Consider the following 12,751-nt stretch of genomic DNA (forward strand, 5'->3'; position numbering starts at 1 on the left):
TCTGTCATCCTATCGGAGGTGTAGATTACATCTGTCATCCTATCGGAGGTGTAGATTACATCTGTCATCCTATCGGAGGTGTAGATTACATCTGTCATCCTAACGGAGGTGTAGATTACATCTGTCATCCTAACGGAGGTGTAGATTACATCTGTCATCCTAACGGAGGTGTAGATTACACCTGTCATCCAAACGGAGGTGTAGATTACACCTGTCATCCAAAAATGGAGGTGTAGATTACATCTGTCATCCTAACGGAGGTGTAGATTACATCTGTCATCCTATCGGAGGTGTAGATTACATCTGTCATCCTATCGGAGGTGTAGATTACATCTGTCATCCTATCGGAGGTGTAGATTACATCTGTCATCCTATCGGAGGTGTAGATTACATCTGTCATCCTATCGGAGGTGTAGATTACATCTGTCATCCTATCGGAGGTGTAGATTACATCTGTCATCCTAACGGAGGTGTAGATTACATCTGTCATCCTAACGGAGGTGTAGATTACATCTGTCATCCTAACGGAGGTGTAGATTACATCTGTCATCCTAACGGAGGTGTAGATTACATCTGTCATCCTAACGGAGGTGTAGATTACATCTGTCATCCTAACGGAGGTGTAGATTACATCTGTCATCCTAACGGAGGTGTAGATTACATCTGTCATCCTAACGGAGGTGTAGATTACATCTGTCATCCTAACGGAGGTGTAGATTACATCTGTCATCCTAACGGAGGTGTAGATTACATCTGTCATCCTAACGGAGGTGTAGATTACATCTGTCATCCTAACGGAGGTGTAGATTACATCTGTCATCCTAACAGAGGTGTAGATTACATCTGTCATCCTAACGGAGGTGTAGATTACATCTGTCATCCTAACGGAGGTGTAGATTACATCTGTCATCCTAACGGAGGTGTAGATTACACCTGTCATCCAAACGGAGGTGTAGATTACACCTGTCATCCAAACGGAGGTGTAGATTACATCTGTCATCCAAACGGAGGTGTAGATTACATCTGTCATCCAAACGGAGGTGTAGATTACATCTGTCATCCTAACGGAGGTGTAGATTACATCTGTCATCCTAACGGAGGTGTAGATTACGTCTATCATCCTAATTGAGGTGTAGATTACGTCTATCATCCTAATTGAGGTGTAGATTACGTCTATCATCCTAACTGAGGTGTAGATTACGTCTATCATCCTAATTGAGGTGTAGATTACGTCTATCATCCTAATTGAGGTGTAGATTACGTCTATCATCCTAATTGAGGTGTAGATTACGTCTATCATCCTAATTGAGGTGTAGATTACGTCTATCATCCTAATTGAGGTGTAGATCACATCTCACATTCCAGTGTTCCAACTTGTTAACAAGGCTGCATGGGATTTCTGTTAATACGACTCCGTGCAGCCATTGGCAATGTCCACTTTAGGTATAATGCCAGGAGCCACTTGTAGATTTGACGGCTCTAACGCAGTTCCGACATGGTCTAAACAACCGCTATGCGGATGTTGGCTAAAGCGGATCTGATTGAATCGATCCCTAAACAGCTAAACCCCCATTCCATTTATTTATGCAGAAAATGTACCGCAACGCTGTGGGAGCTTAGAAGCTTTTTCTCCAAAATCCCCCACCAACGAGATCACACACAGAGGTGAGATCAAATACCACCGGGGGGCTCTCGTGTTTTTCATTTGAATTGTTTAAAAGGCGTGCGTTAGCGCGAGCACGCCTCGGGGTCTATCTAGTGAGTAATTAATTTTTTGCCTGGTTGGAGGAGTCTGCAGGCTCGTGGGTCTGCCTCTTGGTGGAGGGAGTGTGTGTGTTCCTGTAGATGGAGAGAGAGAGAGAAAGAAAGAGAGGAGGGGCGCTGGCCAGACTCCCCGCGTACTTAGGAGAAAAAAAGCAATTCAGCAGCAAATGGATTCTGGGCCCTGTCTACTTCCGGCAGCTATAGTCCTCACTACAGTCTACCGGGAATTGAATAACGGACTGTTAAAGCTTTCCACCAGGGAACTTCCAAACCGTTACCATTTATAGCAAAGTTTAGAATTCATTAAATCATTTTATTTTTTGTTATAATCTTACTAATTGCATTTATTTGATTTTATAGGCTGTGTAATTTAATATTCCTTGTCCGATCTGTTCAGAAGTGGCTCTACTACTTTGTATTTAGTTCACCTGGAAACACTGATTTTTCATTAAAGGAACAATTTGCACAAATATACAACTATACACACATTTTCTCCCTTTCTCCCTGTGTGTGTGTGTGTGTGTGTGTGTGTGTGTGTGTGTGTGTGTGTGTGTGTGTGTGTGTGTGTGTGTGTGTGTGTGTGTGTGTGTGTGTGTGTGTGTGTGTGTGTGTGTGTGTGTGTGTGTGTGTGTGTGTGTGTGTGTGTGCGTGCGTGCACACGTATGTGAAACACCAGGTGGTGCTGACATGAGACAGAACCTCTTGTGTTGGCACTTTTGATGTCGGGCAGGGAGATGGTGCTCTCTCTATTTTTATATCTTTCTCTCTCCTTTCTCTCCTCTCTCTCTCTCTCACTTTCCAACTGTCAGTCTCCTGTGTATCCAAAATCTAGACTTTCGCTCCTCTGAAATAGTGTGTCAAAGCTTTCCACCACAGGACTTCCAACCCCTTGCCATTTATATCAAAGTTTGTGGGTACCAGAAGTCCTCACAAAGAAAATTGGGACAAGTGGGGACATTTTGCATGTTCCCCACGAGGAAAAATGCTATTTTAGGCTTAGGGGTTAGGTTTAGGGTCCGGGTTGCAATTAGGGTTAGAATTAAGTTAGGTATGGGTTAGGGGTTAAGGTTAGGGTTATGGTTAGGTTAGGGTTAGATTTAGGGTTAGGAGTTACGGAAAATAGGTTTTTGGATGGGAATCAATTATTTGGTCCCCACAAGTATAGCGATACAAAACTGTGTGTGTGTGCGTGCACACGTATGTGAAACACCAGGTGGTGCTGACACGAGACAGAACCTCTTCTGTTGGCACTTTTGATGTTGCCAGGGAGATGGCTCTCTCTTTCTCTTTCCCATAGGAAATGGCCAACTGTCAGTCTCCTCTTGATACAAAATCTAGACTTTATCTATCATTCCTCTGAAATAGTGTGTGTGTGAAGTATTTATTTAAACTATCTCTGTCTCTCCAGGTGTCTTTGGCTGAGGAGATAAAGCCGTTGAAGTGGTATCCATCCGTTTATCTCCTGGTGTCTCTGTTCCCCCTCATCAACAGGTAAGACACACACAGACGAACCAGAGATTGTCATTGTCGAGACAGTGTGTGTCTTTTTAAGCATGTCTGGTTCCATCCCTATTTTATGTCGTCACACTTTTGGCTTCCACTCCTATCCTCCTGTCACCTTTTAGGCCTTTTTTTTTTTTTTTTTACATTGACAAGAGTTTAAGGAGATTCTCCAGAGGTATCGGAAAAGTTTTAATGTAATGTAATGCAGTTTTAATGTAATGTAAACATGCACACTTTTCACATCTCGACCGTTACCTCCGGAGGTCGCCCACAACACTTGCCTGACAGTTGCCCCCTCAAAGCAGGGCAGTGTAAACGGGAATTGTCTCGTTGAGCCCATCACTCGTACAGTATAAATAACAGAGCAATGTTTTTGAAACAGCTGAAATGTATAGGCATTTCTTAATATTAGTGACTTGTTTTATTGAGTTTTTGTCAGAAATTGCAGTAAAAGACCATATCTCAGAAGTTGATGCTGTAACTTTAAGGGAATCTCAGAACACCGTAATTTATTTAGGGATGGCAGCGTAGCCTAGTGGTTAGAGCGTTGGACTGCGTTAGAAAGGTTGCAAGATCGAATCCCCGAGCTGACAAGGTACAAAATCTGTCGTTCTGCCCCTGAACAAGGCAGTTAACCCACTGTTCCTAGGCCGTCATTGAAAATAAGAATTTGTTCTTAAAACTTCTTGTCAATAGGGGGAGCTGTTAGCACTATTTTTTTCTTGGTCTTCCCAAATTAAACTGCCTCGTACTCAATTCTTGCTCGTACAATATGCATATTATTATTACTATTGGATAGAAAACACTCTCTAGTTTCTAAAACCGTTTGAATTATGTCTGTAAGTGAAACAGAACTGGACTTAGAGCAATTTCCCTATGTGGAGTTGAGAATGCAGATTTTTCCAAAACTGTTCTCAGACCTGTGTATTACTTTGCCTGTCTTCTATTGGTTGAGATGCACTGCATACGCCTTCCCCTGGTTGTTAGCGAATAGAGGGCCTTGAAATGGAGTCTCTACGCAGTTCAGAAAGTCTATAAATTGATTGGAATCGAGGTGTCCACCCTTTTGGATCTTCGCGCTGACGCAGAGAGGGTCTTGGCATGTCTTTTTAGAAGCTCTGGTTTTAGCTCCTAGATATATCCGGCTCTGTTTTTATTCGATATAGGCTTTAAAGACATCATAATCTTGTTATTTTAAACCGATTTATATCAGTTTATGTCAGTATATTGCGATTTTCGGGCATTTCATTTTCTGACGTTGTATTGAGTTGGGTATCTCTCTCTCGCATGCCATTGTGTACTGCTAATTGCAACGTGGAAGGAAACATTCTCCAACCCAGCAACGATTCTTTTGGACAAAGGACACCTTTCCCAAGATTCTGATGGGAGTTCAGCTAATAGTAAGAACTATTTATGCTGATAATTCGTTGTTCTGTTGAAAAAGTAAAATGCATAAGACGCCATTATTTGCCGTGTAGCCTTGCGTTATCGCACCCTGTATTGCACCCTGTATTGCGCAGTAAGGTTAATTTTAAAAATGTAATTCAGCGATTGCATTAAGAACTAATTTGTCTTTCAATTGCTATCCACCCTGTATTTTTTAGTCAAGTTTATGATTATTTATTGATTAGACTAGGTGACTCTCCAAGATGGCGCCCGACATTTTCTGGGCAGCTTGGCAACTTTTCTCATTGTATAAGCACGATTTGTGCCGCTAAATATGCACATTTTCGAACAAACTCTATATGCATTGTGTAATATGATGTTACAGGACTGTCATCTGAAGAATTCTGAGAAGGTTAGTGAAAATTAATATATTTTGGTGGTGAATACGTTATCGCTATGTTTGGCTGGAATCAATGCTGTTGTTTGGTTTGCTACTGTGCTAAGCTAATATAACGCTACATTGTGTTTTCGCTGTAAAACACTTAGAAAATCTAAAATATTGTCTGGATTCACAAGATCTGTGTCTTTCAATTGCTGTACGCTGTGTATTTTTAAGAAATGTTTTATGATGAGTAATTAGGTAATACACGTTGCTCTCTGTAGTTATTCTAGTCGAGTTGTGATGGTGGCTGCAATGGTAAACTATGATTTATACCTGAAATATGCAAATTTTTCTAACAAAACATATGCTATACAATAAATATGTTATCAGACTGTCATCTGATGAATTTGTTTCTTGGTTAGTGGCTATTTATATCTTTATTTGGTCGAATTTGTGATAGCTACTGATGGCGTAAAAAACTGGTGGAGTAAAAAAACTGGTGTCTTTTGCTAACGTGGTTAGCTAATAGATTTACATATTGTGTCTTCCCTGTAAAACATTTTAAAAATCAGAAATGATGGCTTGATTACCAAGATGTGTATCTTTCATCTGGTGTCTTGGACTTGTGATTTAATGATATTTAGATGCTACTATTTACTTGTGACGCTATGCTAGCCTATGCTAGTCAGCTTTTTTACTGGTGGGGGTGCTCCCGGACCCGGGTTTCTGAGGAAGTAGAGGAAGTCTGAGGAACTGACCTGCCTAGTTAATAAAGGTAAAATAAAATTTCAATGCAAAAGCGAGCAGGAACGCAAGCATTAACTGCCCAGTGAATGAACCTTTTCAGTCGCAATTTGCTTATTTTCATGTATTTGATTAAATGAGGCATGGTTTGTTCTATGGTAGGCCGAAAAGCAATCTAGCTATGATTCAGCTAACTAGCTGTCTAACCTGGCGAGTAAGTTGGTTTGTGAGGAGGATGCAAACATTTTGTTTAGCTTGCTACCTACAGTACCAGTCAAAAGTTTGGACACACCTACTCATTCCAGGGTTTTTCTTTATTTTTACTATTTTAGAATAATAGTGAAGACATCAACACTATGAAATAACACATATGGAATCATGTAGTAAACAAAAAAGTGTTAAACAAATGAATAAATAAAAATATATAGCCACCCTTTGTCTTGATGACAGCTTTGCACGCTCTCAGCATTCTCTCAACCAGCTTCATGAGGTGGTCACCTGGAATGCAATTAACAGGTGTGACTTGTTAATTTGTGGAGTTTCTTTAATTCTTAATGTGTTTGAGACAATCAGTTGTGTTGTGACAAGGTAGGGGTGGTATAGAGAAAATAGCCCTATTTGGTAAAAGACCATGTCCATATTATGGCAAGACATCTCAAGTAAGCAAAGAGAAATGACAGTCCATTACTTTAAGACAAGTTCATTTAATCCGGAAAATCTCAAGAACTTTGAAAGTTAAGTGCAGTCGCAAAAACCATCAAGCGCTATGGTGAAACTGGCTGTCATGAGGACCGCCACAGCGGTAACCCAGAGTTACCTCTGATGCAGAGGATAAGTTTATTAGAGTTAACAGCCTCAGAAATTGCAGCCCAATTAAATGCTTCACAGAGATCAAGTAACAGACACATCTCAACATAAACTGTTCAGAGGAGGCTGCATCAATCAGGCCATCATGGTCAAATTGCTGCAAAGACACCTATACTAAAGGACACCAATAAGAAGAAGAGACTTGCTTGGACCAAGAAACCCGAGCAATGGACATTCGACCGGTGGAAATCTGTCCTTTGGTCTGATGAGTTTTAGATTTTTAGATTTTTGGTTCCAACCACCATGTCTTTGTGAGACGTGGTGTAGGTGAACGGATGATCTCCGCATGTGTAGTTCCCACCGTGAAGCAGGGAGGAGGAGTTGTGATGGTGTGGGGGTGCTTTGCTGGTGACACTGTCTGTGATTTATTTAGAATTCAAGGCACACTTAACCAGCATGGCTACCACAACATTCTGCAGCGATACGCCAGCCCATCTGGTTTGCGCTTAGTGGGACTATCTATTGTTTTTCAACAAGACAATGACTCAACACACCTCCAGGCTGTGTAAGGGCTCTTTGACCAAGAAGGAGAGTGATGGATGCTCCATCAGATGACCTGGCCTCCACAATCACCCGACCTCAACCTAATTGCGATGGTTTGGGATGAGTTGGACCGCAGAGTGAAGGAAAAGCAGCCAACAAGTCCTCAGCATATGAGGGAACTCCTTCAAGACTGTTGGAAAAGCATTCCAGGTGAAGCTGGTTGAGAGAATGCCAAGAGTGTGCAAATCTGTCATCAAGGCAAATGGTGACTACTTTGAAGAATAAGAAATATAAAATATATTTTGATTTGTTTAACACATTTTTGGTTACTACATGATTTCATAGTTTGATGTCTTCATTATTATTCTACAATGTAGTAATAGTAAAAAATAAAGCAAAATCCTTGAATGAGTAGGTGTGTCCAAACTTTGGACTGGTACTGTAGCTCTGTATCATATGTATGACACTATGATAATGTTACTGTACTTGATATTCATATGAGAGGGTTACAATTTTCATTTTTGCTATGCTGGAAGTTACTTGATGAAGCAAATGTTGTTAGCTAACGTTTTCTAGCTACCAGCTGTGCCACTTTGGTTGTGTTATTGTCTTGCAGTTGAATTAGTGCATGGATGAGAAAATAAACCATTTAAATGTCTGCACATGCTTGTGAATTGTTGCAATTTTCAAGATTGTTTTATGGTTTTGTTGCATTAATCAAGACTGTAATATGGGAGATGCATGAAAAGTTGCTTGCATAGCTAGTTATTTTTTATTTTATTTTATTTTTTATTTTTCTCCCTTTTCTCCCCAATTTCGTGGTATCCAACTATTAGTAGTTACTGTCTTGTCTCATCGCTACAACTCCCGTACGGGCTCGGGAGAGACGAAGGTCGAGAGCCATGCGTCCTCCGAAACACAACCCAACCAAGTCGCACTACTTCTTAACACAGCGCGCATCCAACCCGGAAGCCAGCCGCACCAATGTGCCGGAGGAAACACCGTACACCTAGCGACCTGGTCAGCGTGCACTGCGCCCGGCCCGCCACAGGAGTCGCTGGAGCGCGATGAGACAAGGATATCCGTACCGGCCAAACCCTCCCTAACCCGGACGACGCTAGGTCAATTATGCGTCGCCCCATGGACCTCCCGGTCGGCTGCGACAGAGCCTGGGCTCGAACCCAGAGTCTCTGGTGGCACAGGTAGCACTGCGATGCAGTGACTTAGACCACTGCGCCACCCGGGAGGCCCATAGCTAGCTATTTGAATAGTTTACATACGTCCACTTCAGTTTCACTACACATGTCGCGTCGCCATCATTAATTTTCTACCTGCTACACAGAGCATGCTGTTTGAGAGCAGAGGGGAAGAGCATCTTTAATATATTTCATCGACTATGAATAAGTACAGTAGCTTTGGTCCAGTTTTCACAAAACTACTCATTTAATTGTTGCTAGTGGTTGTGGTAAATTATCCTTTAAGTTGTTTTTGTTTACATTGTGGACATAGTCATTGTAGCTAGCTAGCTAGAGTTTCTGCTAGCTAGTATCTTCTTGACTTCATAAATGTCAGTAAAATAACCAGTGGTGTATAGTCGAGGCCATATGCATATTCACTAGATAGAATGCTGGAGTGAACACACGTGTCAGCCATCAAGAATTGAACAATAGCGATCCTATTCTTAGACGCTGCAATTGGACGCGATGCATCACGAGCGCAACGTGGGCACTATAGCAGCTTTTATTCATTGCAAAGGAAGCATATCCTCAATGGCTGAAGGCAATGCAGCCCGATGGCTGTAGTGTAGCAGGGCCATTAGCCTACTGGCTAGTGTCTACCTGTGACATTTACGGTACATTTGAGCTTCGAAGCAAGAACATCACTCTCAGCTCGTGACATTCCTGTTGCTAATGTAAATTGAAAAGTGGATGTACATATTATGTAAATTGAATCTCATCCCGATACCTCTACTTCAACTTTATCTCTCTGGCCCTCTATCTTTCCTTCTTTCCATTGGCCTCAAACACCCCTCTCCCTTTCTCTGCCTTTATAAATAGACTGCTGAAAGATTCAGATTCTAAAGAGCACAGAGCTTTGTGCCTTAGGCAAACTGTGTGTGTGTGTTTGTGTTTGAACACTTAAATGAGTAAATTAGTTTTACTCTCCCAACTGTGATTTTTAGTTCCTGGAGGAGTGTATTTGTTTGTGTGTGTTTGTGATTGCAAATACTACTAACGCCCATCAGTGCCATTCATTTACAGAGCGCAGTTGCCGTGACTCAATGGTCACGTGGAATTTGAATGTGGTCATGACTAATGACCGCTGGTGTGGCGGCAATACGGTCACTGTAACAGCCCTGCTGGTAAAAGTTCCACCTCTCCCTCCCTTTCTCCCTCCTTCTCTACCTCCATTCTTTCTTCCCTACTTCTCTCCCTCCCTCTGTTCCTCCGTCTCTTTTGTTTAACTTTGTGACTGGTTAGATAATGAGTTTTTAAAATGAAGAGTCTCTCCTCCCCTCCTCCCAGGGGGATGGTGTGATTGACAGGTCAGGGTTAGTAAGTGATTATCTGCGGCGGCTCCGCGTGTTGTCGCGGCGATGTAGGCAGAGACGCGGGTCAATTACAGGGTCAACATTTCTCAAAGGCTCTGAGCCACCCCTCCCCCTCCCCCCCATTCATCCCTCCATCCCCCATTCCTTCCCTCCCTCTGCGCCCGCTGTCAGCTGATGAAGATGACAAACTGCATCCTGCGCTAACCCCAGACCACTATCCGTTAACCCTCCGCTCTCCTCTCTTATTTCACTCTCTCCCTCCTTCTTTCCTCCTCCTTCCTCTCTGTCCTTCTCCCACTACATCTCTTTGTTCTTCTTTCTCTCATCCTCTCCTGCATTTCCTTTCCCTCTCTATTTATCTCTCGTTCCTCCACTCCTTCACTCTCCCTCTCTTTGCCTTCCTAGAGAACAGAGAGAATGAGATAAATAAATCACTCTCGTCTTCTACCTCCCTCCTTACCTGCTCTATCTCCCTGGCGCCTATTCCTTCATTAGCTTCTTCTCTCTTTCTGCTCCACTGCACACCCACCCTCCACCCCACTTCTTCCCTTTGGCTCATATTCTCCCTCCCTCCCTCCCTCCCTCCCTCCCTCCCTCCCTCCCTCCCTCCCTCCCTCCCTCCCTCCCTCCCTCCCTCCCTCCCTCTGTGAAGCGATAGAGTGTGCAAAGTGTTTGTCACGGTGCTGTGGTGATGTCGCTATGCTCTACTGTAGGGGAGCTACACCGATCAGACAGCCAAAGTGTGGGTGTGTGTTTGTGTATGTTTCGTGGCTGTGTTTCTAGTCTCTCTCTCTCTCTCTCTCTCTCTCTCTCACACACACACTTTGTGTATATAGGGTCTGTTTGTGTGTTTAGACTCTGTGTGTGTGCACATCTTGGCTTTCCGTGGTTTATCTAGGCTGTGTGTGTGTGTCTGGGCTCTGTTTGTGTGACTCGGCTGTGTGTGTTTGAGTGGGGGATTATTTCTCTCTGAGCTCCAAAGCCTCCTAAACAGGGCTTAGAGAGAGGGCCCAGGGCAGCAGCCAAAGCACCTCTTTCTCTCCCTCTCTCTCTCTCTCCTTTTCTCAATATCTTGCTGTCCCTTTCTCTCGTACATGCTTTCACACTCTGTTTTTCTTTTTTTTCTCTGTCATCTATATCACTTTCTTCCCGACTGCCTATCTCTCTGTCTATTTCCGTTCCCGCTCATTCTCCCCCCATTCTCTTTGCCCTGATCCATTGCTATTATGCACACGGACTCCCACACAAAACATACTGTACACTTGATTTGTGCCTTCACCCTCTTTCTCTATTTCACACACACACACACACACACACACACACACACACACACACACACACACACACACACACACACACACACACACACACACACACACACACACACACACACACACACACACACATTTTTCATCTGTTACAAACACAGGCTGTTAAATGTGTTAATTTGGCACCAGCTGAAGTAGGGATTGGGAAGCACTTCTAGTTATTCATAGTGTTATATCTCTAGCCTCCCCTGCTTTCTTGTGGCTCGCTATCATAACACACAGACACTCACCATCTCCCTAAGTGGGGGAATGACACTGAAATCATATCACAGTATCAACCTGCAACCTCTGTCTCCTTCTTTCTCTCTGTCTTTCTCCTGCCCCTTTTGTGTTTGGGTGTGGGGGTGGGTGGGTGTGTGTCTTAGTCCCAAATGACTCCCACAGCTCAATATTTCACTTTCTGCTTCTCACTTGTCCTCAGAGTGTTCATGTTGGAAATATGTCTGTCTGTGCATGCTTCAGATGTGGGTCTTTAACAACCCTCTCCAAGGAGATCTGATTTATATGCTTCAGGCTAGCAGACTGTGTGTGTGTGTGTGTGTGTGTGTGTGTGTGTGTGTGTGTGTGTGTGTGTGTGTGTGTGTGTGTGTGTGTGTGTGTGTGTGTGTGTGTGTGTGTGTGTGTGTGTGTGTGTGTGTGTGTAGACAGACAGACAGACAGACAGACAGACAGACAGACAGACAGACAGACAGACAGACAGACAGACAGACAGACAGACAGACAGACAGACAGACAGACAGACAGACAGACAGACAGACAGACAGACAGACAGACAGACAGACAGACAGACAGACAGACAGACAGACAGACAGACAGAGACACACACACACACACACACACACACACACACACACACACACACACACACACACACACACACACCCTGGCCAGGCAGAAATTCCCACCTCCTTTCTTCGCTTTGAAAAAGGAGGGAGGAGATCTTTGAGCTGCAGTTATTATTCATCCCTCGGAGAGACAGGAGGAAGGAGGGGGTATTCCTTCTTATCTCTGTACTGTTTCTACCCCTGTACACTCTCTCTCATACTTTCCCTCTCTCACATACTTTTTTTCTCTCTTCCTGTCTCTCCCTTCTTCCTCTTGTCACCTCTTGTGTATATAGTGTGTGACTGTACAGTATATAGTGTTTAATTGTGTGTCTGTGGTTTGTTCGTTCTTGAAGACAATCTCATTTCCTGGTGTGTACTTACCTCGCTGATCTCTCGTTGGCCCCCCTTAACAGCGGACTCACCCATCTGCCAGGTGTGTGTGTGTGTGTGTGTGTGTGTGTGTGTGTGTGTGTGTGTGTGTGTGTGTGTGTGTGTGTGTGTGTGTGTGTGTGTGTGTGTGTGTGTGTGTGTGTGTGTGTGTGTGTGTGTGTGTGTGTGTGTGTGTGTGTGTGTGTGTGTGTGTGTGTGTGTGTGTGTGTAATAGGACAGTGGATCCATTGACCATCAGCCTGACAGTGTGTCTCTCCTCTATTCATCTCCTACATAAACCACACACACACACATACCACAAAGGATGGACCTGCACTCTCCCACACAAACCGACATAGGAAAACACTCTCTCTCTCTTTCTCACAGACACACAGATAGGTATCGATTCTCTCCTTACACACACACACACACTGTTCCCCCCTCACTCCCTGACGCATCTTTAAATATTCATCACTCTGGCTGTGCTGAGAGGGCCTTAAACGCTGCCTCACACTCCAGAGAATCACTAGAGCTTACTGTATCATCA

General features: G+C 43.5%; 1 protein-coding gene across 1 annotated transcript in view; it reads left to right on the top strand.

The window, feature by feature from the left end:
• The window catches only part of si:dkey-100n23.5 (cyclic AMP receptor-like protein A), a 105,217-nt gene that overhangs the window by 54,942 nt on the left and 37,524 nt on the right, over positions 1 to 12,751 (top strand). The window contains exon 11 of the mRNA XM_039014587.1: positions 3,173 to 3,255. Within this exon, the coding sequence (XP_038870515.1) occupies positions 3,173 to 3,255 (83 nt within the window). The remainder of the gene's footprint in view (positions 1 to 3,172; positions 3,256 to 12,751) is intronic.

Source organism: Salvelinus namaycush, chromosome 19 (assembly GCF_016432855.1).
Source record: "Salvelinus namaycush isolate Seneca chromosome 19, SaNama_1.0, whole genome shotgun sequence".
NCBI classification, from domain to species: domain Eukaryota; kingdom Metazoa; phylum Chordata; class Actinopteri; order Salmoniformes; family Salmonidae; genus Salvelinus; species Salvelinus namaycush.